Below are 21,883 nucleotides of genomic sequence, written 5' to 3'. Positions count from 1 at the left end.
TAGAAAATCAATTGAATGGCGCATGCGAAAAGGGGAATTCCCCAGTGGGTCGAGCGGAATGCAGCCCCGTTTAATTGGGCAGGCTTTTGTAGGGTTTCCTTATGCGTTGAGGTGTTTTTTAAAACACTGCATCCAAATAGTTGAAAATAAAAATTGTATTTATGTATTTTAAGGAAAACAAGTGAGTTTCCGGTTGATCTTTGAATTTACCGCTCACTGCTAGCCTGCATCCCTGGCGTCGTCATCGATATAATGGCTCTGGGTATCGATTACTGCCTAGAATACACCTACATATATATAAACTGGGCCTAGCTACGTGTGGAAAAATATCGGAGAGAGCAATACAAAACGTATTGTTCTTCCAAACAGGAGGGCTTTTGTTCTTTTTCTAAAAAGTATTCAGTGCAGTGCACACTCGAATAAAGTTCGAATACGGGAAAAATGCCACGAACATCCGAAGTAGCCGCTGCCGTGGGGCTGCTCCTGCTTATCGGAATGATAAGTGTGGACGGCCTTGTGAAAGAGGGGGATTACCAAAACTCCCTTTATCAACAGAATCTCAAGTCGAACTCCGCAACAGGCGCAATGGCTTCGTTTCCATTTCTGATGCCCAACGTTTCCCCCCAAACCGTAAGTCCAGGTTCCAGAAACACTAGGCATACACACCACACCTAATGATTTGGCTCCATATGGATGAACAGATGAACAGTACATAACAATCCCAATCAGATTGAAAAAGTACCTCCATATATGTGGCTCTGGGTTTTCCCATATCTTCCGCGCGGGGAAAACCCATAAGTGTACCGTGCAAATTTTTCCATATGGTCAGTTATAGCCGAATACACACGATTCGACACCCACATGTAAGGCCCTGAAACCGAAACCTGTAGATTGCACTTCTCGAACCTGCGCCGTAGATACGAATTTGTTTTACGAGGGTGGCGAAAAAGGGCAAAAGGGCCACTGAAGGCCATACTCCTATTTGAATAATACTTGTTGACTAATCCTATATGCCTGTTCTTTCTAACAAAACTAACAAATATATATATATATATGCATATAGCCCGATCTGTACTTGTGCACGCCCATCAAGGTCGACCCCACTACCACCTACTATATTGGTACGTTCCTACGAATGAGATACATCCTTTCAAAATACTTAAATTAACGTTTCTACTTCAATTAGTTGGCTTCAATCCCAATGCCACCATGAACACGGCCCACCATATGCTGCTCTACGGATGCGGAGAGCCCGGAACCTCTAAGACCACATGGTAAGTTACAAGAAATGCTTCTAAACTGGTAAATACATGCATATTGTTGCGCACAGGAACTGTGGCGAGATGAACCGAGCTTCCCAAGAAGAGTCTGCCAGTCCCTGCGGACCCCACTCCACTTCGCAGGTATGGAAATGCCCAATAAGGCCACCAGATAGACACTACTCTACACATTTATGGGGCTGACAAATTTCGGGGCTGCGAGGCTACAGGTTGACAGGCTAGGCAAATGGGTTGTCCGTTCTTGATCCAGAATTCCCGAGCGCTGATCCTTTTACGGCAGAGGTGGCACTTGAAGCACTTGGCATGCCACTTGGTACTCAGCGCAACCACGGCTCGGCGATCGATGGGCTTCTCACAGCCTGAGCAGCGGGACGAAAACAGTTCTCGGTAGTGCGACCTGCAGAACAGGTATCCGTTCACTTCAAAGAAGCTCGCCGAGACTAGCGGCTTGCTGCAGCTCACGCACCGGAAACACTTTTCGTGCCACTTGCGCTCCGCGGCAGTCACGCCGCGCTCAAGGATAGGAGTCCGGCACGCGGAGCACCGGACGGCATGCTTGTCCAGATAGCACTCGCTGCAGACCACGTCGTCCTCCACTGCGAAGAACAGCGTAGGATCCACCACCAGGCCGCAGTCCTTGCAGGTGAAGTGGTGCGGATGGTACGTCTTGCCCGAGCTGCAAACTGCCCTGGGCCAGATCTCCTCGTTGCATCTACAGCAAATCGAAGCCGACATACTGCAAGACAGTTTTGTAATAGAAAAATTATAAATTTTAAGGGGACAGTCTGAAAGTCAGTTTCAAAGGCAGATTTTGTCATGTGACAGAAGAGAACGTGTAAGCTATATGCATACAAATCGGATAATTCATAAGTAAATCCTAGGCAGTCAACCCTGTTATATAGAATTTTAAACCTGTTTTGCCATTAACCACCATCCAAATTTGCTAATAGTTAATTTATATCTACTGGACTAATACTTACCTCTCAACAGATCGTTTACGCTTGGGCCAGAGACGCTCAAAAGTTGAATCTGCCCGAGGGAGTGGGTTTCAAGGTGGGCAAGAACTCGCCCATCAAGTACCTGGTACTGCAAGTTCACTATGCCCACATTGACAAGTTCAAAGGTGAGTACTAGAATGCATTCAATATCAGGATATATAAGTGTGCCGTTTTTCAGATGGCTCCACTGATGATTCTGGGGTGTTTCTGGATTACACAGAAGAGCCGTAAGTTCCGTGTTAAAAAAGTGATTCATAAAATTAATTAGCCTCTTTCTCGCAGTCTTAAAAAGCTGGCTGGAACTCTGCTGCTGGGCACGGACGGACAGATTCCGGCCATGAAGACGGAGCACCTGGAAAGCGCTTGCGAGATAAGCGAGCCGAAGGTCCTGCATCCTTTCGCGTACCGGGTGCACACCCACGGCCTGGGAAAGGTGGTCTCTGGCTACCGGGTGAGAACAGACAGCGACGGCAGACAGGACTGGCTGCAGTTGGGCAAGAGAGATCCCCTCACGCCCCAGATGTTCTACAACACCAGCACCAGGGACCCCATAATCGAGGGAGATAAGATCGCCGTGAGGTGTACTATGGAGAGCACCCGCCATCGAATAACCAAAATAGGGTAAGTACGCAGTGACCTGAATGTAGCTCAAGCAGCGCTTTTAATCGAACTCTGGATTCATGACAGTCCCACGAACGAGGACGAGATGTGCAACTTCTATCTCATGTACTACGTGGATCATGGAGAGACGCTCAACACGAAATTCTGCTTCAGCCAGGGACCCCCCTACTACTACTGGTCCAATCCCGACACCGACCTACACAATATCCCACATATCGAGGCAAGCATCTTGTAATCCGCTCGCCTAGAGCCAGGCAATCAACCCGGAAATGCGGAAAGAGAAACGAATGTATACTACCTTACTGTCTGGATTATTTTATCGTATACAACAACTAATGATGGTTTAGCCTCATTCTGTATCCCGTTCTGTTGCCCACCAATGATTTATGTAAAATATTTGTGCGTGTAAATAAACATATGTAGATAATTCGCGAGATCCGCTGGAGATCCTATTAAGTGTATTCGGGAACAATTAGTTGATCGCCGCAAGGTTAATCCCCCATTCGAATGCAAGTCCACTACGCAGTAAATGAGACTGCTCCGACGTAAATATTTTCAATGCAAAGCATTTTATTCTCGCGTTTTTTGTATGTATATAGAATTTATGGAATATATGGTATTATCTGCATACATATACATATTTTTATATATAATTTGGTGTAAAATTATAAACGTACAATTAGATTAGTTATAAATTACACAAACTTAAATATCTCTCACATTTTATAATAACTTGCAAACTCGTACTTGTTAGTGTTAAACTCTAAATGACTACCGGTTGGCTGAGGCGGCAAGTCCTCAAATGTGTAGGCTAGCAGAGCTCCGTTGTTATCGTGTGCGGCGTAGTTGAGATCATTGTGTGTTTCAATTACACTTCCGGTGTAGTCTTGTTGCGCGTATGTACAAGTGCTCCCGATGGCGTCCGCCTCCACGAAGCTGCTCCCGTTGAAGCCGATCTGCGGCGAGTTGGAGGTGGTCAGAATGCTGCACTCGCTGTCCTCGGCGGCCGACGGGATCGCGTTGAAGTCGTCGGCCTGGAATGTGTGCCCACCGTCCGGTCCGCCGTAGGGCAGCGTGCAGGTCATGGTCATGGTCACCGTCTGGGGCCGCGCCACCTCGAACTCCACCTGGTGCGAGGAGCTATCCCCGCCGCAGTCCTCCGCGAAGCAGTCGTGGCTGTCAGGCACATATGGAGGTATTTGATGGCTGGCCGAGTGCAAGTTGGCGTCGTTCACAATGTTGTCTTCGGAGTCGAACACGGGCTCGTTGAGCGGATTGTCCAGCAGGCTGGACTCCACCTTGAGGGTGAGGCCGTCGTTCGTGGGATTCACCTCCAGGTAGGGCAGGTACCGCATCACCTCCTCGGAGAGCTCCTCGCGGTCGTTGATGGGGCTGATGTCGGAGATGTTGTCCATCAATCCTGCGGTGGGATCCGACTGGTTGTGTTGGCTCTGTGCCAGGGTGCTGACCCCCAGCTGCGAGTCCTCGTTGCCGCCGAGGAAAAGCGGCAGGAACCGATGGACCACCTCCGACAGGTTCTCCCGCGGCTCCAGCGGACCCGAGCTCAGCTCTGAGTGCAGCTTCTCGTCGCAGTCGGCGTTGCTGTGCGTGCTTAGAGGTAAGTATTCAGACGATTGATAGCTTAACAGATTATCGGCTGAGGGTAGTATAATATCCGCGGAGTTGAGCTGCTCAGCAGACTCCAACTTAACTTCGTACTTAGGCTTGGAGGTATCACCCGAGTCGTTCCTCAATCGTTTCGAAGCGGAACCCGATTGACATGTAGAGGTAGATCTTTTGCTTTTCCGGCCGGCAGTGGTGGTGGTTCCATTAATTGCAAGGGTGGTCAGTGAGTTGTTGTTGTTGTTGTTGGGCGTGTCATTTCTGGCTTCGCAGCCGTCCGCGTCCTGGTTGGGCTTCAGCGATCCCGGGGAGCGCGTCTGCTTCTTCTGGGGCCTGTACTTGTAGTTCGGATACTCGATCATGTGCAGCTTGCGCAGCTTCTCCGCCTCGATGATGTACGGCTGCTTGTCGTCCTTGCTGAGCAGCTGCCACCGGCGGCCCAGCTCCTTGGAGATCTCCGCGTTGTGCAGGTCCGGAGTCCGCTCGCAGATCTTGCGCCGCTCCATCTGGCTCCACACCATGAAGGCGTTCATGGGTCGCTTGATATGGCCGGGCGAATGTTTCTTGGTCTGCAAGGGAGAGGAAAGGAAAGCGGGGTTTTACTATCGCCTCAATTTCGTTGGATCCTATCAGCACAAGTGGTAAGTAGTTATAAGTATCTTAGATGTGCCTGGTAATCCCCACCCAGCTAAGCCCATAGATATTACCCTAGGCCAGGCGAAAAGTGCAGCGCAGCGCAAGGAAAGTGAGTGAGTGAGTGAGTAATATTGAATATACTTCCGGCATTTCAGAGCCCATAAATTACTGCACTCCCTTGTTTCCACAAAGTTATGGAACAACGAAATTTGCTTTAGCTTTCGGAAACCGCAAATATGTAGGCAGATACGCTCCGTTAATTCGTTCATGCGAAAAACACATTTACCTATTGTACCTGCGTATATAAATGCCGACTGACTGCATATTAACGTATCGCAGATAAAGAGTTAGGAAACGAATTCACGCCAGTGGTGTACAATATATACACATATATACGTACTTATTATATAGTACATCTGAGCAGTTCGCCTGTGTGGCCGACATATATCGTTCATGCACCGCGTATACCGCCTTGTCTATGGCGGTATGCATGCGTTTGTATCTGTGCGAAATACGTATCCGCAGCGTTTGAAGTTCAATGTCCCTCGCCAAGGTTAATAAAACGCTCCTAAAACGAAATATGGTTTGTGTCGTGTCTGTGTGCACTCGTATTGAAATGTGTTTCTGCTCGGTGTACATGTGTGTGTGTTTCTGTTCGACTGTTAAGATGCTCGGACAAGTGGGTCCGCTTCCTGGTTGCCCCTTCATCGGGTCCCTAAGCATCCCGACTAACCCAACCATCCCAAGCATTTGACCATCCGATCCAGGCTGATCTCATGTGTAAGTAGCCATGTGGAAACTGGGCTCGCGAGGCCAGGAAGACTGACTTGGAATAGGTCATAGCGGTGACGCGCCGCCTCGTTTGGCCAATGTGAATAACCGTTTTATTCACGCCGCGAGAGACGGCAGAAACCACCTATTAATAGCGTTAACTTCGACCTTGCAGCAGTTCGTGCACCTCGCGAGTTCATCCACATCCGAAGCAGAGGCGATACCCTTGGCGCTCCGAGCTGAACCGACTCGCGCTGCGAAAGCTGAGCGGGCTGAGTGGAGCAGACGTGGTATTGGGGCCGACGGGATGCGATGCTCCATCGGCCATTGCCTCAGCCATTGGCTCAGCCATTGCCACTGCCACTGCCACTCTGCCATTCTGTTGCTGTTGCCTTTGCCCTCGCAACTCTGCTCCGAAACTCACTCTCAATGTCGCCGACGTCGTCAGTCAGACGGTTCAGTTCAAGTCTAATAAGCAGCCCGACTCTTGTAGACACAACACAACACACTCGCACTCACACCCGGGCCCAAAGCACACAAACACACACATACACATCCACATACACGGCTGCGAGGAGCAGGGAGCAGAAGGGCTCCAGTTTGCAGACACCCGCATCCGTGCCATACAGATACATTTACAGATACAGATACAGATACAGATACACATGCAGCGATGTATCTATGTGCGCTCGCTCTTCGGGGAACAAGTAAAAGTGATGAAATGGGGCTGGAGCTGGGGCTTTCGATTTTAACCGTTCTTACGCTTAGATCCTAAGGTCATCAGCTCGAATACTATATTAAACACGCTTTTTTGCAGCACAGATAAACATGTAGTCGCAGAAGTCAACGACTCAGTTCGTGTGTACCCGCTTCCCAATGCCCTGTTCCCAGTTCCCAGTTCCCAGTTCCCGTGCCCAGCTCCCAGTTGCCAGCTCTATATATGCGAGTAATACGCAATTGAGCGTTCTGTTCGTGACGCCAAAGGCGAAAGGCAATGGCAAAGGCGAAGCCATTGCCTCCTCCATCCGTCCGCACTAATAACCGTAAAAAACAAACTGCTAAGCAAGGTCAATGCACCAAATGTGCTATGAGTGCTGTGAGTGCTGTGAGTGCTGTGTGTGTGGTGAGTCGCACTCGAATACTACGCTCATTTGCTAAATTTCGAATTTCCAGTTAGGTAGATAGTGCGTTCTTGATTTCCCCGCCCAGGTGGCCGGTAAACAAGATGACGAATAGATGGGTAGATGGCTAGATCGCCATAGGGAACTGGCGAGCTGTTCCGACGAAATCATATCAGCATACGACGTATTGCTCACAAAATATAAAAGTACTATCCGCCCGACCAACATATCCATATCCATCCGCACTCTGGCACCAGATACATATACATATCTACAGGCTACATATATGCAAGCTCGACAAATACTGTGAGTCATCGGGGAAACGAAACGCGGGTACAACCGCCCCGTAAATGAAATGCACGGGGACAAAAACTGCACTTCCATGCGCTCCACGAATGAATCCGTGTATCGATGTATCTATGTATCTGTATATCTATGGATCTATGTACCCGTGTATCCACGGTCGGGACTCATCAGCACTTAACCATCCATCAATCCTGGCTATTTCATCATATCAAGTCAGCAGCGAGTTTGAGCTACAATTCAATTGCTAATCTGCCATTATTGTTTTGCCTGCTGGTATTTGTAAACAAAGAAAATAATCGCAAAAAACTTGAATCTAATCTCGACGAATCTTATCAGTCAAACTTTTGTTGACCTGTCCGGCGAGCAAAGTATTTGTGTGGGCTCTCTAAGTAGGTCTCCCTGCCGAATATCAACTAGTTCGCCTTGCCGAGACCGAGACAGCTGGGTGCGATTATCTACATAAATAGTTCCCATTAGAGGCGATAAGAACTGCATCGCTGTCGTGGTGATGGAGCGGATATTCCTATCGGACGAATGGCCAAGTGGTGATGGTGACTTCACCAAATGAATCTCCGCCCGTTCGGACAGAATCTCTGGGTAAATGGTATGGAAGATCAGGCCTACCTCTATTAAAGCACAAAATCGTCAAGCACCCAATTGGAAATTTCCCTCAGTGTAGACTGTGTTACTCACTCGAGTCGCATCCGAGTACGGGGTGCTGGAGTTGACAGGAACCCGTGCAGATCCGAACACCAGGCTGGAATCGATGCCGTTCATGCTCAGTGTCATTTCATGGCCGCTGTGGCTCGGAGATCTTTCGCCGTCCATTTCGGATTCGGATTCGGATTCGGTTGGGGGGGTGACGAGCTGGCTGGTGGTGGGGCTGTGGTCGGGGCTGTAAGTGTGGGTGCTCCGGGGTTCCGGGGTCTTGGGGCGCTTCGGTGCAGCTGCAGCAACAGGCGCGGAAGGCGAAGTCACAGCCGCTGGATGAGTAATAGTTGGCTGGCTTTGTGTTTTTTGCGCTTCTGGGGTTTGCGCTGGCAAAGGCGAAGGCAAAAGCGAAGGCGCTGGCGATGGCGATGGCGAGAACGGTGGCAAAGTGTGGGGTGGTGAGTCCGCTTTCGGGGCTGGATTCCTTCGCTGGATGGTCGCTGGTCTGGCTGATGTGGCTGGTCTGGCCGATGTGGCTGGGGTGGTTGCTGGAACCGTTGGCACTGTTCCGGGGCGCAAGCTCAATGGTGGTTCGGTGGTGGTGGTGGCCTGGTTGGGCTTAGCTATCATCTTTCAGTGCGTTTGGGGCCGCTGCTGCAACTGCATCCCAGTCCTGGTCTCGGTGTCTCTATCCCAGCGATGATGTCCCGATCCCCGCTGGAGCATAGTAGCCGAACCAGTGGCAGTGGCTTGCCGATAAGGCGGAGCGCTCCGATTCTCCGATGCCCGATGCTCCGATGCTCCGATGCTCCGGTTCTCCGGGGCTTTATCACGAAATTATGTGGTGGGCACTATGTCTACTGTGGGCACTCTAGGCTGTGCACTATGTGTACTATGTGTACAATGTGCACTATATGCACTATGTGTCCGTGGTCGCAGTAAGATCGGGCTGTTTCTGTTTCATTTGGCGCACACTGCTGCACATGTGCGCTGCGCGTGTGTGAGTGCGAGTGTGAGTGTGCACTAGGTATTGCTCCTCAAGGTGAAACTGGTTCCTCGTTATTTATTTATTTTTTGCTGTTTCGCTTTATGTTTTGTTGTTGTTGCTGCTGCTGCTGCTGCTTTTGTTGTTGTTTGCAATATTCCAAGACTCACGTTCGCTGCGTCCGTGTAATGAGCTTGCATAGGTGTGCGTGTCCGTGTCGCTCCCTCACTCTCGCACTTGGTAAATTTTATTAATTTATAAATGCACTGAAACTGAATTAAATAGATTGGCTCGCATTTATGTGCAGAGAGTTACACACGTATGTAATGATATGTGTGTGTGTATCTGTGTGTGGTCACTACTAATACTGCTGCACTCGCGCTTTCGACTGTGTTTGTTTGCTTTACGTTTACGTGTTGATTTTGAAACACAAATGTTTTGATAATGTTTTGATGTTTGAACTCCAGCTGGTTCCGAATGTTTCTGGCCAATCTCGGTCTCGGTCTCGGTGTTATCACTCGACAATAAGCGGGATCGGTTGCTTATATCTCAGCTCTTTGGCTTTGCCACGGTTTACACGCACTTAGGTTTCTAGACAGAGTTACTAGACTTGGCTAGACTTAGTTAGTCGAATGGTTCTACACGCCGCGTTTAGTTGAGTTGGGTTCTCCGTGTCCTGGCCAATCTACACTAAACATCGATTCGAATCCAACTGAATCCCAACCGAACTGAACTGAACTGTGAACTGAAGAAGCACCGAAAACGAAACGAAACTCTCGGCGCAGCGCAACGCAACGCAACGAAACCGAAGCGATGAGATACGAGTTGGGTTTGGATTGGAAGTGGAATCGGATTGGAGTGGAGTGGAGTAAGTGAAGAAACGAGCGCGACGCGAGCGAATGAACTACGCAAAAGATTTTACGTTTTTACGTATTTTGTTGTACATTTGTGTATTTGTGATTTTGTTGTGCTTGTTTCTTATGCAGCCCCCATGTACTGCGCTGTATGTAATTATGCATATATGCCTTGCATATACAGCATATATGGCTCTGCTCTCTCTGTGTGGGTGTGTGTGCTTGTGTTTGTGTTTGTGATTGCTTCCCGACCAACGTCGATCGCTCACAGCTGTTCAAGTGAACTGACTGCAAAGTTTACTTTACTTACGATTTGATTCGATTCCGCAGCACGTACACATACATATACATATACATGCACCCATGCAGCAACAGATATACGCGCTGTCGCTGTGTGCGTGCCAGAGAGCGAAAGAGCGCAGGTTTTGCGAGAGCGTGTGTGTGTGTGTGTGTGATATCAACCAGCTGGTGTGTGAGTAACTGGACTTGCGGGGAGGGTGCAGGAGGGGTGTGTACATGTACGCTTATGAATCAGCTGTTCCGCTGTGTATTAATCATATGGCTGCTTAATCTGTACGTGTGCTTGTGCTGTGTGCACATACTGTCGAGAATAAATACACATGCTCGTACGTACATACATATATATGCGTGTGATGTATGTGCGCATGAATATCAATCCGACTTCTGTTTATTTCAGACGACTCTGAACGCTTTTAAGTGCGGAAAATCTGAATATTATACGTAAATATCTGATATTATATGCATGCCTACACCTACACACATATATGTATGCAGGCACTATGCTAGATCAAGATCTCGTATAATATGCAGAACTGGCGTGCAGTTAACGTAGAGCACTCTAGTATTATGCGAGAATATAGAGATAACTATACATATTGACAGATACAAGTACGCTGTATATATGTACTCCATACTATTTATCTACGGAATGACGCAGCGGAACATGCACTTGCATTTTCATACAGTGTCAGGTATAAATATCGGTTAAAGAACCATGTACATATGTACGTATGTACATGCATTGTACATACGAGTATGCATGATTTAATTGTGCTCGGACACACGGAAGTAATCGAGTTGATCGCTGCGACTGCAATATTTCATCTTAAGTTTTAAGGCTGCGAAATATTTCGAAATATATTCACATTTTATTCTCAATTTATTTATTACAAAATAAACAAATGTTTCTTCTCTACATATTTTTTTCTAATTGGAGTAGTATAACTTGATCTGTGCCTTGGTGTTCTACGTTCATCGATGACTCCGCAAAAACCAAACTCATGAACACTGAATCATCAATCATTCAGAACATGATCAATTTTGAAATTATTGGCTTTCTAAGAGTTTATGATTCATCAATTTGTACATCGGTGTTACATCAATTTTAAGCAAGATTAAACTCATCACAAGTTGTCAATATGGTTCTATTAAACAATTATCTGAATATGATTAACTGAACTTTAAAATAGTTAATTCCGAGGAAAATCAAATTTTCAACAATTATAATATTGTCAATCAATATATACGCAATATTTAAATATATAAAAACAAACTTAATATAGTTTTAAAACAAATCATTTTCATAAAAACCTATTGTTCTTAATAAAACTCGATAGCCCGATTAAAAAATTCACAAAATAAAATTCATAAAATATGCTTATCGATAGACAGAAGCTGTCCGTTGTGAATGTGAAAAATTGGTCGGGTGCGAAAGTGAATGGTCACAAAAACAACAATACCCAAGGTGATTCAACGTCTGTTATCGATAAATTTTCAGCTCTAGTGAAAAAGTATGGAACTATTCTGGTATAAAACGTGTAAAACTCTGAATATTATTGTGCCTGGACTTTATATCTCGCTATATACGCTAGAAACGAAAGCAGAACTAGCCTACAACTGAAAAAACATTAAAGTGCAAAGGATCAGTTGCACGACATACGTAACATTTCGCCACTTCACTCCATATTACATTAGTTAATCGCAGTAATCATGGAAAAATGTGTCTCAAATTAAGCTGGCCACCATGCCCCCCAAAGCCAAGTTCAAGAAAATGGCCATTCGCAAGGGATTCCCACCACACCAAGAGCATAATTGTGTCTTTAAGTTCAGATGTCGCCATTTCACACCCTTATGGGCGCGCTGTTTGACCCCTTCCTCTTTGTTCTCCGCCTGATTGCAAAAATGAGTTCTCCCATCTACGAGCAATATCGGTGCGGGCCGTCACGTCCCCTCCCTGCTGGATCACGCTCCCTGTGGAAGCCAAACAAGGTGCATAAGGAGGCACCCGAGGTCAAGCCGCTCGAGGTCCCCGAGGATTTGAGAATCCCAACCCTGCAGCCAGACCCCCTAGATCCGCTGGCCACCATGATGTCCTTCAAGCTAATGGCCATGGACGTAGTAACTCAAATGCAAACCGCCCTGCACAAGTGCGTCAACGCCCAGAGTCCGCCGGGCGCCAAGATGGCGGGAATTGAGCTGGACGCCTTGCGGCGTTGCGTGCCGTCCTCGTGCTACTTCTTTATTGACCTGCATCCGCACCACGGCTTTAAGGATACCGCGGAGGAGTGCCCCACTAGTCAAGTCTCCAGTGACCGGAATAACAACGCAGGCAGTTCGGGAGCATCGACTGCCAAGAGCTCCTTGCAGCGGCAGCGTAGTATTTCTGAGTGCAGTGAGGACAGCTTCATTTGCTTCGAGGACGACGCAGAGGAGGAGGATGAGGATGTTGAGGAAGACGACGACGAGGATGATGATGATGACGACAGCAGCAGCGTGCAGTTTACAGCATGCGGCGAGGATGAGAATACCGAGGAGCTAAAGGATTGCCAGTGCAGCGACGACAGCTCGACTCCCGTCAAGAAGGTGAGTTGTTGCGCGGCATAAATTGGAGTATCTAATGAACAATTAATGCCCACAGGTTCGTTTCAACATGAAACCCGAAGTTCACGTAATGCTCGCCTGGGACTATGCTTATCGAGCTGCCAGGAAGAGCGAATGGCAGGTAATGGCGCGAGATCGGGATCGCTTTCAGCAGCGGATTCGACGGATTTCACCCATTCTGAACGCCGTCCTGACCCCAGTTCATCGAGAACGTGTCTATCAGGCTCGATTCTTGCATGAGGACTAGCCGGTCCACATACCTGATGTAACTTTTGATGTACAGATTACAGTTTAGAACGATTACAACATTAAATTAAGCACAAGTTGTTTGCGTGTATAAAGTGATCGACTTAGTCACTGCTTTCGTGATTGATTTTATGAAGCCAAAAACTGTTTAACCCTGTAATTTCAAAACCAAGTACACTTTTCTTCGCTTTTAGTTTTAGAGCCCTAAGAAGTTTGAATTTGTTGATAACGGGATTAGCATATACCTTAATATAACTTTAAATAAATTAAGCATTAGACGTATTTTTCTGTGTGTTCTCAAGCCAAACAAGTTTGGGCAAAGGGATTTGTGTGTACGTGACTGAGGAGAGATAAGCTCAGAATAGAAATAGATAACACGACAGTTTGGAAAAAATCTACGTTAAACATGGAACAGTAAATTTCATAAACGTTATCACGTTTATTCATTATTTATTTCATGATTTCTTCAGTCGTTTGCAACTTGGTTTTGGTAATCTCCGCAACTTATTTTGCCAATTGATAAACTCCACCCGAGAATATAAGCTTGTGCTCTCTGACTTTTCGCTGCAAAAAGTGTTTCAGCTCTTCCTGAGTAAACTCCACTCCGCCGCTGTGGGAGGCAAACAGCTTCAGCATCTGGTGGATTCGGTCAATTGGCATGGAGTCCAGATTCGTGAGCATTCCAACAATATAGGACCAAAAAACCTGCAAAGCATAATTGCATGAGAAAAACAGAAAGATGACACTGTTAACCACACTTACTTGGAGTTCCTCTTCCCTTTGATCGCTGGCCGAAGCCATTGCGGATTCCAAATCCTCTTCGTCAGCTTCTGCGAGGCTCATGTCCTCGAACTGAGACTTTTCCGATTCCTTTTCCAACAGAGTGAAAACTCCGGGTGTCGTTTCCGAGATCAATCCGTGGTTTTGCCAAAAACTCAGACGGCGTCGCAGTGCAGAGGGTGGAACTTTCGTAATGGAACTGAGATCCTCGATAGTCCATTCATCTAAAAAATGTAATCATGCGGTTGTAGAACTGATGAATCTGACTGCTAAGTTAAAACTCACTCTTATTTTGGAAGTGGTATATAATAACCGCCAAAATGGGGCTCACAACCATTTCCATGGTTCTGTCTCCGATCTCGATTTCAATATTCACTCGACCAGTCACTGTACGCCAGTTAAGCGTGCGGTTACCCTTGTAAGCCTCATAGGCCTTGGTGTACTTCTTGAACTCATTCTCAATCTCCTCAGGAAGTTGGAGGCTTTCTTTGTTGAAGGACGGCCAAAACTGGGCAGAAACAATAAGCGAGGAGATTTCGAATAACTGATCTAAAATGAGATGGTTTGTTTAAGGTCAAGTATACAATTGAAAGGTGAAAAGTAACCCACTTTCAGTTCGGTTGCCATCGCTGTGGATGTGCGCGTTAATTCGCTTAGAATCGGTTACGTCTTTCAACATCACCTCACAGCTATGCAGCAGTGATTCGCCAAAGCGGATCTTGAGCAGTTCCAGATTTCGAATTTCCTTTTCGGAATTGAAATCTAACTGGGCCAGCAGTCTATCTGCCATTAGGTTGCGATACTCTGTCATGAACAACTCCTTACTGCCGTATATGTCAACCACCATCGAAATAATGTCAGCCGACCTCATTTTCCGTGAGCTGTTGTACTGCATGATACTGGCATCTATTCCAAACGGATCCGGCTCCCAATTTTCCCAGTTGCTGAACTCATCGGCACCCGAGTCCTTGCATTCCTTAATTGATTCTCCCTTGGCGAGTTCCTCGGACAAGTCCGTGGGTCCCTCTTCAGTCAGCCCAGTGACTACGCGTCGCACTGTGTCGTTTCGTTTCCTCAGGTAATCTTTGATTGGTGCCGTTACCATCTCTAAGATGACTCCGGTGCTATCCAGATGGCGAATAGCTTTGATGGCTGCCACGTAACCGGTTAATATGTCCATGGTGTTGACTCCAGGATGCAGAATCCTTGCCTCTAGCGAACTCCTAAGGGATTCAGTGAGGTAGACTCGCATATCAATTTTCTCCATGCAGATCTTCAAGTCATCTATAGCCGGAATGGAATCTGGATAGTCTGTTTACAAATAAAGGCATATTGTTAAGATCCTTTGGACTGATTCTGAGGACACATACCAATTATAATGCTGAAAAACTGACCAATAACGCTTTGCGCAAAGGTCTCGTACATAAAGTAAGTCAGTTTAACTTTGAAGGATTTTACAGACTCTGGAACTTCGATATCGCTTATGCTGTCCTTAGTCTTCCACTCTGTGAATATGTTTGTCAGCCAGGACATTATAACATCCGACAGCCACTACAAAGGTAGTTAGTAAGTGTTCCAAGATGAAATCCTATTCCACTCACAGTTTCTAGCTGCTTAAGGTGACTTCTGTCGAAAATTCCCATGCATGTGTCGTTGATGTGCTCCTTGATTTTCAGCTTGATGAGAGCCGTCAGAGCACTTCCAGTTAGACGGTCTATGAGGTTCATCTCGAAGAGTTTCATGTTGGTCTTGTTAACCATATCCGTCAGCCTTTGGCAGCAACACTGCTCTGCGTCGAAGTTGCAGCCAACGCAGAGGAGCTCATCAAAAACATCCGAGTCTGATGGGGAAAGAAAGTAAGTATGCAACCAACATGGCTATGTGTCTAAATCATACCAACTGTGGTCAAAGCGAGATTTGAGGCCTTGGTGAAGAGCTTAAAGTGCACCCAGTAGAAGGCCCCAACGACCACACTGAAAGTGGGTGGCAGTTGAGCCAGCAATGAGTCCCTCAAGCAGTTCTTGATGCCATCCTCCTGCATCAGCTTCACCGTCTTAGCCGCGGGCTTTCCCTCAGTTCCAACTAGCTGGATCAGCCTGGGCTTCACCTGCATCAGGCTCTGAAAGCCGTCGTGCAGCTCATTGATGGCATCTATGAACTGGGTGAACAGTCGGTTCTTATCGGGCAGGGCTTCTATGGCCAGAGCTTGGTCGTTAATGCCGCTCTGCAATTCAGACGAGACCAAGCCGGCATGGAAGTGCTTCCAGAACTTGGGCACCAGGACATTTCGAATGGCCGACTGGATTTCCAGGTCCACCAGCGCCGCAAAGGTGTCTATGCTCCCCAACATCTTCAGGTGCTGGCGAACATTTTGGAATACCTTCTCATCAACCGGGTCATTGGATATGGCGTTCTGTAAAAGTTGCTGAGTGCTAGGACCAATCCTTATTACTGAACCGAAGGAATAAACCTACCGCTCCGCCCAAAACCGGAAAGATTCTCAGTACATCCGCCCACAAGGCGTCAAAATCGCACATCGTTTGTGTGTAATTACCTTAGACGATACAAAACATTGCTTGAAACTCGAAATCAAATGCCAATGGGGATGGCAGTGTTATTATCGATAAAGCGCTTCTATCATCCGAACCGATAGACGATGATTCTTGGATTTATCAGATATTATATATCTATTATTCATTCTTCATACGATTCCTTACTATTTTCCAAATTCCCACTAGGATCGATCCCATATGAGTCCACTGTCCCACAAATATGTACAATAATTTTACTAAAATAAATTATATTAATAGATACGGGGAGCTTAATAGCCAGAAAGTAAGAAACAGCAAGAGTTTTAGAAATACATATGTATATCTTCATGTTCTGGCAAACACAAACAGTTAGAGCTAAAATTAAATTGCATACGACTTATTTACATACATACAAATTGAGATTTGAGAGCCAGCGTTGATCTTGCATAGGAATACAGTTGGATTGCGAATTTATTTAATTTTATTGTACTGTGTGCCTCACCCGACACACGTCCGTGTGGTAGCCAACATAGATTGGATGCGGATGCCATGGCTAGGATGGCTAGCGACTTAAGGAGTATTACTATGAAACTATCGTATCTTCAAATGCGTCTGCTGGTGCTTTTTCAAGTGGTCGCTCCTCACAAACCGGCGACAGCACTGCGGACAGGCGTAGGGCTTCTCCCCAGTGTGCGTTCGTATATGCCGGTTGAGGTCGTCCTGCCGCTTGAACCGCTTCTCGCACTGCCGGCAGTGGAAGGGCCGATCCTGGACAAACTGGGGCATTCCGTACGTGCCGGGTCCGTCCGCCGGCGGTAACTGAGAGAGGGTATTTACAATTTCTTCGGTCGGCTCGTATTTTACCTCGGGCTTGGCCTGGTTAAGGAAATCCGGCAGTTGGCTCTGGTTGTGGCCATGGTTCTCCAGCGGGTGATGATCAGGAGTCACGATCTCGTACTTGTCGCTGTGCTCCGACCGCTCCAGCTTGATCTTTAGCGGCTTGTGGTGGGTGTCGAGCATGTGCGTGGGCTGCTGGTGGTGGTTATGCTGCTGCTGATGGTGGTGCTCCATGCTTGGGTCCCCGCACCCAACCATGGCGGCCATGAAGTGGAATCCCGAGTCCGACTCCGACTCCGACTGAGTCTGCTTCTTAGAGGGCTTGAGCCGAACTACGCCACTGCTGCTTGGTACCGTTCGCTTTGGGGTGCTGCCCTTCAGCTGGCGATCGTGGGTAGCAAGGTGCTTGGTGAGGTGGTCGCTGCGGGAAAACTTCTTGGTGCACTGGATGCACTCGAAAGGCTTCTCGCCAGTGTGCGTCCGCAGGTGCCGGTTGAGCTCATCGGAGCGCGTGAATCCTTTGCCGCACTTTGGCTCGCTGCAGACGAAGGGCTTGATGCCCGTGTGCCAGGTGAGGTGGGACCGCAGGTGGGAGCTCTTGCCATAGCTCTTTGTACAGTTGTCATACGGGCAGACGAACTTGCGCTTGGGATCGGAGGCGTGTGGCGTGGCCATTAGCTTTACACTCGGCGTTATCCGGATCTTGGAGCTGCCATTCCCGGCGTAAAGCGGGTCATCCTCCAGCTCAGTCTCAACTCCGTGATGGGGCACATTCTCCACATTCGCCTCGTCGTGCTTCAGGTCCCCGAAAATCGTCGAGGCCCGCAGTATCAAATCGGACGCCTGCTCGTGTATGTTTGCGCCGCTCAGCGTGGGAAACGCTGGTGGTGGTTTCATGGGTTCTATGGGCGTTGATGTCGTCAGCATTTGGGGTGTGGGCGTGTTTGGTATTACTTGTGACATTGCGCTTACGTTCGGGGCTCGCTAGCGCCCTATCCGGAGTGTCTGGAATCGAGAGTGGAGATACTGTACTGCCAGGTGCGCGACTACCTCTCCCTAATTACCCAAATTGCGTTTATCCAAAACTACACTCCTGTACAGGAAACTGTGTTCAGTGGGCGTCGGCCTAGGATTTATCAGTTCTGTGGAGCCTCGTCACCATAGCCAGCACGGAAAACGGTCTATAATCGTTCCTGGCGTCCCGCACACATTTTCCAATTGTTTTCGGCTAGCGCGAATGCATATTCCAGCGGATTTGCTTATTTTACTTTATTTTATTTATATACTGAAGTACATCTATTTAATTGCGATGAGATATATCGACTAGTCGATAGGTGCAAAAGATGCGACCGAATGCGTGTGCGGAGCTATCGGATTTTAATTTTGTAGTTATCGATTGCTCTTACTTTGTATTTAGTCAAATAGTTAAAACTAAATTCGTAATTGACATTACGCTAGCAATATAACTTTGAGAGAAATAACTTTCTTTTTGGTAGAACAACAAAATATTCTTCGCTTGCCTTGTTTCAAAAAATACTAAAACAAGTACAGCATTGTTATTGATGGCTATATGCTTATCGATAGTTCGGACTCGCCCATCCCCAATCTGCACTGCAATAAAATTCAATGCATATTTACAATTTGTTAGTTTGCTGAAATGCCAAATAATTCCGCAGATCTGGGCGATACGCAACTGACCAGAAGACAGAAGAGAAAGCAGACGATTTGGACGCGTGAGAAGATCGCCAAGCTAATCGAACTTTACCGCTCATCGGATTGTTTGTGGAACCACTATTCCGAGCTATATAAAAACAAGGATTGCAGGGCTAAAGCCATCGATTCCATCTGCGCTTCCCTCGGGATAACGAAACACGACTATGGCAAAAAGGTGCACAACCTGCGCAACCAATTCAATGCGGAGCTTAAGAAATTGGAGAGGAGGCTCGAGGAGTCTGGAGGAGATCGAGATTCCGAGAAGGCTTGTCGATGGGAGCACTTCAAAACGCTGATGTTTCTGCGATCTGTTATAGAACCGCGACCAGGATATCAACAAGGTCTTCCGGGCAAGGTGGGCTACTTAAATCGAAATCTTTATGCCATAAGTTAAACAATCTATTCTGGGCTTTTGTTTTTGGTAGAAATTGGTGTCGAAGCTGGAAATGTGCTACCCAGATCAGGATGTGGAAATGCAGAGCCAACCCTCAATAGAAAGCCTTGAATCCAAATTTATAGATAACGATGCAGAAACAAGTGAGCCTCCAAAGGTCAGCGAACCCATTCCGATGCCTCCAGAACCTGCGCCGCCTTTCAAATTGTTTGATCCAATTCGAACAGTCGAAGCTCCCGCAACTCCAGCTCCCGTCCACATACCATCCAGTGGTCGGGATCAATGGGACGCTTTTGGAGAACTAATCGCCAGTGAATTCCGCAACCTGAACTCTGAAGTTTCGCGCAAGAGGCTGAAGCGGAAAATAATGCAAGTTATGCTGGAAGTCGGCGAAGAAGATGATCTTACAAACAGTTGATTGTAGAATTCTGTACATGTTTAATACAATGGACATCCTTTTAATGTAAATCTTTAATAGAAGCAGCACACAGATCATTCAAAGACTTCATCGCAAGACACTTTGTATGTACATTTTAAACACCTTTCAATATAAAACGGAAGTGGTTAGACTTCGCATTGTTAAGCTATCAAAAACTTGAGACTCGTATTTGCTACTGGTAATTCATTAGCATTTTTATTATGGTAAGGGAGATATATAGAGTACGTGGGTCCTAATATTACGAAACAGTCGACAGCTGTTGGAAATTCATGAAGGACTGCGAAAAGCACTAGATTCAACAGATTACAATTAGACGAGATACTTATCAGACGTACATTTGTCAGAACTTAAAGTCCTTAATGGCCTGTGGCAGATCAGGTAGCTTTATGTCTTTAATCTGTTGCGGAATGTTCATACTCTTCACGGCGCTCACAGCTCGGGCAGGTGCAGCCGAGATGCCCGCCTCCTGCTTGACGATCTTGTTCTGCTCCTCGATCCTGGCCATTATGTCGTTCATATTTGTCTGCAGGACCATTCCGCCCATTACCAGTTCTGAAACAAAGTCATGATCAATCTGAATGGATTGCGAAGGATTGCTCTCCCAACCTGAGAGGATGTGGTGGACGGCATCGGCGTGGAATATCAGGTCCAGCTCACACACGTTTTCGAAACACTTGTCGAGGGTTTCCACGAATACCTGGATCAGGTCCAGGATTCCCAGTTCGCTCTCCGAGGAGTCCACACAGAAAACGAAGTACAGCGTGGCATAGTGCCTGTAGATGAGCTTGTAGTCCGATCCGCCAATCAAACTGGGGCAGGAAGAGGGGCTTTTAGATATCTCGGGTATATGTTTAATAGTATTGCTCACCTCCCGCCCTCCAGAAAGTTGCAAACATTATCATCCCGCTTGGACACCAATTGGAAAGTCTCCTTGATTATTTGCTGCTGCAGGCTTTCATCCTACAAATGATAATCCCAGTTTAATAAGAACTCGATTATATGTCGCAGTACTTACGAAATACTGATAGAACTTTGAAAGCCTCGGCTTCCCGTGATTGTTAAAGACGAGTATGGCTTTTATCATCTCAACTTCTATGATAAGTCAACAAAAAAAATGAAAATGTTGTTTAAACTGCCAGCTGTTTTGCTTTTTCGACCAGGGCTGCGAAATCAATACTATTATAGATGCTAATAATATCGATATATCTTTATCCGACGGATTTATTTCTAAAATATAACAAGATTTCTAATAAAATCTAATCTAAAGGAATGTGTATGTTTTTAGAGAAAAAACTCCTTAAATTTGTTAGTAAAGGTACGTATAATATGTTTTGGGATTTCAGATTGTTGTCCATCTCTAATATCTCTAACCTCGCGGTACCCGATTTGTTTATTTCCCATTTTTTATATTTAACTATGAATATTTTAACAAAAGTCAAGTACAGTGTCAGGTACTCTTACTTTTATTTTGTAAATCCCCTAGTTAACATATAGTTTTCAGGGTGAGCTCGGTCTTAAATAAAGATGTGAAGCAGCACGGAAAGCAATTCATGTTCGATACGCGGGAAGAAACTTCTTGGAATTCAGATGAGGTATCCAAAGTTTTTGAAATACATATAAGCTACGTTCGAGAGCTACTAACTCCAAGCGCCCGTTTCAGGGAACCCCCCAATTCATAACCATTAGCTTGGAGGAGCCACAGAAAATCTCAGGATTTAGTTTCCAGTTCCAAGGAGGATTCTCTGGCCAAAGATCGGAAATATTCCTGTACTCCGCTGACGGAGCCCCAGTTCACCAAGAACCGTTTTACCCAGAAGACATCAACTCTCCTCAGCTCTTCCAGATCGTGGATGCAGCCCGGGACAAACCTTGCTCCAAGCTGAAATTCGTCTTCGAGTCCAGTACGGATCTGTTCGGTAGAATCATTGTTTACGATCTCCAGCTGTTAGGCTAGGGTCTGACCTTTTGGATCTGACTAAATGTGTACATTAGCTACTCTAATCAAAGTGTATAAAATCGGAATATTATCTAAGTTGCATTATCAAAAACATTGGCTCGTAATGGGATGGTCATGGTTATCAGGAATAATTGTGCTGATTCACCCTGCCTCTGCTTAAATTGATATGGAACTAATTTCATATAAATATTTCTAACAAGGTAAGCCCTTTTAGGTTTCCCAACTCACATAAATGTCGG

General features: G+C 46.6%; 9 protein-coding genes across 11 annotated transcripts; 4 read left to right on the top strand and 5 right to left on the bottom strand.

Moving 5' to 3' along the window:
- Positions 1–323: 323 nt before the first annotated feature.
- On the top strand, positions 324–3,335 carry LOC122612547 (peptidylglycine alpha-hydroxylating monooxygenase). Its single transcript, XM_043786247.1, has 8 exons — positions 324–630; positions 1,064–1,121; positions 1,187–1,274; positions 1,331–1,403; positions 2,271–2,403; positions 2,457–2,505; positions 2,561–2,899; positions 2,966–3,335. The coding sequence occupies exons 1-8, from the start codon at positions 442–444 to the stop codon at positions 3,132–3,134; spliced, it is 1,098 nt and encodes a 365-aa protein (XP_043642182.1). The 5' UTR covers positions 324–441; the 3' UTR covers positions 3,135–3,335.
- On the bottom strand, positions 1,435–2,123 carry LOC122612548 (transforming growth factor beta-1-induced transcript 1 protein). Its single transcript, XM_043786248.1, has one exon. The coding sequence runs from the start codon at positions 2,013–2,015 to the stop codon at positions 1,452–1,454; it is 564 nt and encodes a 187-aa protein (XP_043642183.1). The 5' UTR covers positions 2,016–2,123; the 3' UTR covers positions 1,435–1,451.
- Positions 3,336–3,449: 114 nt separating the features above from the next.
- On the bottom strand, positions 3,450–10,143 carry LOC122612546 (putative transcription factor SOX-14). 2 transcript variants are annotated; one of them, XM_043786245.1, is made up of 2 exons: positions 8,050–10,143; positions 3,450–5,091 (listed from the first exon to the last, which is right to left on the bottom strand). In XM_043786245.1, exons 1-2 carry the CDS (start codon positions 8,635–8,637, stop codon positions 3,616–3,618), a joined length of 2,064 nt encoding a protein of 687 aa, XP_043642180.1. In that variant the 5' UTR covers positions 8,638–10,143; the 3' UTR covers positions 3,450–3,615. The 2 variants fall into 2 exon arrangements, with proteins under 2 accessions (XP_043642180.1, XP_043642181.1); XM_043786246.1 differs by having other exon boundaries at positions 7,981–8,085.
- A 1,485-nt stretch (positions 10,144–11,628) lies between these two features.
- LOC122613473 (protein phosphatase 1 regulatory subunit 15A) lies at positions 11,629–13,275 on the top strand. The gene is made up of 2 exons (XM_043787670.1): positions 11,629–12,729; positions 12,785–13,275. The coding sequence occupies exons 1-2, from the start codon at positions 11,977–11,979 to the stop codon at positions 12,992–12,994; spliced, it is 963 nt and encodes a 320-aa protein (XP_043643605.1). The 5' UTR covers positions 11,629–11,976; the 3' UTR covers positions 12,995–13,275.
- Positions 13,276–13,389: 114 nt separating this feature from the next.
- Positions 13,390–16,405, bottom strand: LOC122613387 (anaphase-promoting complex subunit 2). Its single transcript, XM_043787539.1, has 8 exons — positions 16,248–16,405; positions 15,670–16,186; positions 15,375–15,613; positions 15,144–15,324; positions 14,383–15,084; positions 14,059–14,322; positions 13,756–13,997; positions 13,390–13,698 (listed from the first exon to the last, which is right to left on the bottom strand). Exons 1-8 carry the CDS (start codon positions 16,308–16,310, stop codon positions 13,498–13,500), a joined length of 2,409 nt encoding a protein of 802 aa, XP_043643474.1. The 5' UTR covers positions 16,311–16,405; the 3' UTR covers positions 13,390–13,497.
- A 341-nt stretch (positions 16,406–16,746) lies between these two features.
- On the bottom strand, positions 16,747–18,554 carry LOC122613243 (zinc finger protein CKR1). 2 transcript variants are annotated; one of them, XM_043787334.1, is made up of 3 exons: positions 18,206–18,554; positions 18,114–18,146; positions 16,747–18,043 (listed from the first exon to the last, which is right to left on the bottom strand). In XM_043787334.1, exon 3 carries the CDS (start codon positions 18,036–18,038, stop codon positions 16,896–16,898), a length of 1,143 nt encoding a protein of 380 aa, XP_043643269.1. In that variant the 5' UTR covers positions 18,039–18,043; positions 18,114–18,146; positions 18,206–18,554; the 3' UTR covers positions 16,747–16,895. The 2 variants fall into 2 exon arrangements, with proteins under 2 accessions (XP_043643269.1, XP_043643268.1); XM_043787333.1 differs by having other exon boundaries at positions 16,747–18,146; positions 18,206–18,550.
- Positions 18,555–18,755: 201 nt separating this feature from the next.
- LOC122613509 lies at positions 18,756–19,842 on the top strand. The gene is made up of 2 exons (XM_043787715.1): positions 18,756–19,209; positions 19,280–19,842. Exons 1-2 carry the CDS (start codon positions 18,799–18,801, stop codon positions 19,664–19,666), a joined length of 798 nt encoding a protein of 265 aa, XP_043643650.1. The 5' UTR covers positions 18,756–18,798; the 3' UTR covers positions 19,667–19,842.
- A 13-nt stretch (positions 19,843–19,855) lies between these two features.
- Positions 19,856–20,843, bottom strand: LOC122613510 (AP-3 complex subunit sigma-2). The gene is made up of 4 exons (XM_043787716.1): positions 20,703–20,843; positions 20,556–20,647; positions 20,294–20,496; positions 19,856–20,239 (listed from the first exon to the last, which is right to left on the bottom strand). Exons 1-4 carry the CDS (start codon positions 20,769–20,771, stop codon positions 20,028–20,030), a joined length of 576 nt encoding a protein of 191 aa, XP_043643651.1. The 5' UTR covers positions 20,772–20,843; the 3' UTR covers positions 19,856–20,027.
- A 204-nt stretch (positions 20,844–21,047) lies between these two features.
- On the top strand, positions 21,048–21,702 carry LOC122614374 (nuclear receptor 2C2-associated protein). The gene is made up of 3 exons (XM_043788943.1): positions 21,048–21,131; positions 21,182–21,279; positions 21,348–21,702. Exons 1-3 carry the CDS (start codon positions 21,104–21,106, stop codon positions 21,639–21,641), a joined length of 420 nt encoding a protein of 139 aa, XP_043644878.1. The 5' UTR covers positions 21,048–21,103; the 3' UTR covers positions 21,642–21,702.
- Positions 21,703–21,883: the final 181 nt, after the last annotated feature.

Source organism: Drosophila teissieri, chromosome 2R (assembly GCF_016746235.2).
Source record: "Drosophila teissieri strain GT53w chromosome 2R, Prin_Dtei_1.1, whole genome shotgun sequence".
NCBI classification, from domain to species: Eukaryota; Metazoa; Arthropoda; class Insecta; order Diptera; family Drosophilidae; genus Drosophila; species Drosophila teissieri.
Note: the sequence above shows the minus strand (reverse complement) of the source record. Positions and strands in the feature narration are given on the sequence as shown.

Excerpts from the sequence above, each read along its gene's own strand:
- LOC122612547 (XM_043786247.1), top strand. The coding sequence starts at position 442 with ATGCCACGAACATCCGAAGTAGCCGCTGCCGTGGGGCTGCTCCTGCTT. Across the intron at positions 1,122-1,186 it reads CACTACCACCTACTATATTG|TTGGCTTCAATCCCAATGCC; the intron begins GTACGTTCCTAC and ends TACTTCAATTAG. Across the intron at positions 2,404-2,456 it reads CCACATTGACAAGTTCAAAG|ATGGCTCCACTGATGATTCT; the intron begins GTGAGTACTAGA and ends GCCGTTTTTCAG.
- LOC122612548 (XM_043786248.1), bottom strand. The coding sequence starts at position 2,015 with ATGTCGGCTTCGATTTGCTGTAGATGCAACGAGGAGATCTGGCCCAGG.
- LOC122612546 (XM_043786245.1), bottom strand. The coding sequence starts at position 8,637 with ATGATAGCTAAGCCCAACCAGGCCACCACCACCACCGAACCACCATTG. Across the intron at positions 5,092-8,049 it reads CGTACTCGGATGCGACTCGA|ACCAAGAAACATTCGCCCGG; the intron begins GTGAGTAACACA and ends TCTCCCTTGCAG.
- LOC122613473 (XM_043787670.1), top strand. The coding sequence starts at position 11,977 with ATGTCGCCATTTCACACCCTTATGGGCGCGCTGTTTGACCCCTTCCTC. Across the intron at positions 12,730-12,784 it reads GCTCGACTCCCGTCAAGAAG|GTTCGTTTCAACATGAAACC; the intron begins GTGAGTTGTTGC and ends TAATGCCCACAG.
- LOC122613387 (XM_043787539.1), bottom strand. The coding sequence starts at position 16,310 with ATGTGCGATTTTGACGCCTTGTGGGCGGATGTACTGAGAATCTTTCCG. Across the intron at positions 15,614-15,669 it reads TCTCGCTTTGACCACAGTTG|ACTCGGATGTTTTTGATGAG; the intron begins GTATGATTTAGA and ends TTTCCCCATCAG. Across the intron at positions 15,325-15,374 it reads ACCTTAAGCAGCTAGAAACT|TGGCTGTCGGATGTTATAAT; the intron begins GTGAGTGGAATA and ends CTACCTTTGTAG.
- LOC122613243 (XM_043787333.1), bottom strand. The coding sequence starts at position 18,104 with ATGTCACAAGTAATACCAAACACGCCCACACCCCAAATGCTGACGACA.
- LOC122613509 (XM_043787715.1), top strand. The coding sequence starts at position 18,799 with ATGCCAAATAATTCCGCAGATCTGGGCGATACGCAACTGACCAGAAGA. Across the intron at positions 19,210-19,279 it reads AACAAGGTCTTCCGGGCAAG|AAATTGGTGTCGAAGCTGGA; the intron begins GTGGGCTACTTA and ends TGTTTTTGGTAG.
- LOC122613510 (XM_043787716.1), bottom strand. The coding sequence starts at position 20,771 with ATGATAAAAGCCATACTCGTCTTTAACAATCACGGGAAGCCGAGGCTT. Across the intron at positions 20,648-20,702 it reads CAAAGTTCTATCAGTATTTC|GATGAAAGCCTGCAGCAGCA; the intron begins GTAAGTACTGCG and ends TATCATTTGTAG. Across the intron at positions 20,497-20,555 it reads AACTTTCTGGAGGGCGGGAG|TTTGATTGGCGGATCGGACT; the intron begins GTGAGCAATACT and ends TTCCTGCCCCAG.
- LOC122614374 (XM_043788943.1), top strand. The coding sequence starts at position 21,104 with ATGAATATTTTAACAAAAGTCAAGTACA. Across the intron at positions 21,132-21,181 it reads TTTAACAAAAGTCAAGTACA|TTTTCAGGGTGAGCTCGGTC; the intron begins GTGTCAGGTACT and ends GTTAACATATAG. Across the intron at positions 21,280-21,347 it reads CTTCTTGGAATTCAGATGAG|GGAACCCCCCAATTCATAAC; the intron begins GTATCCAAAGTT and ends CGCCCGTTTCAG.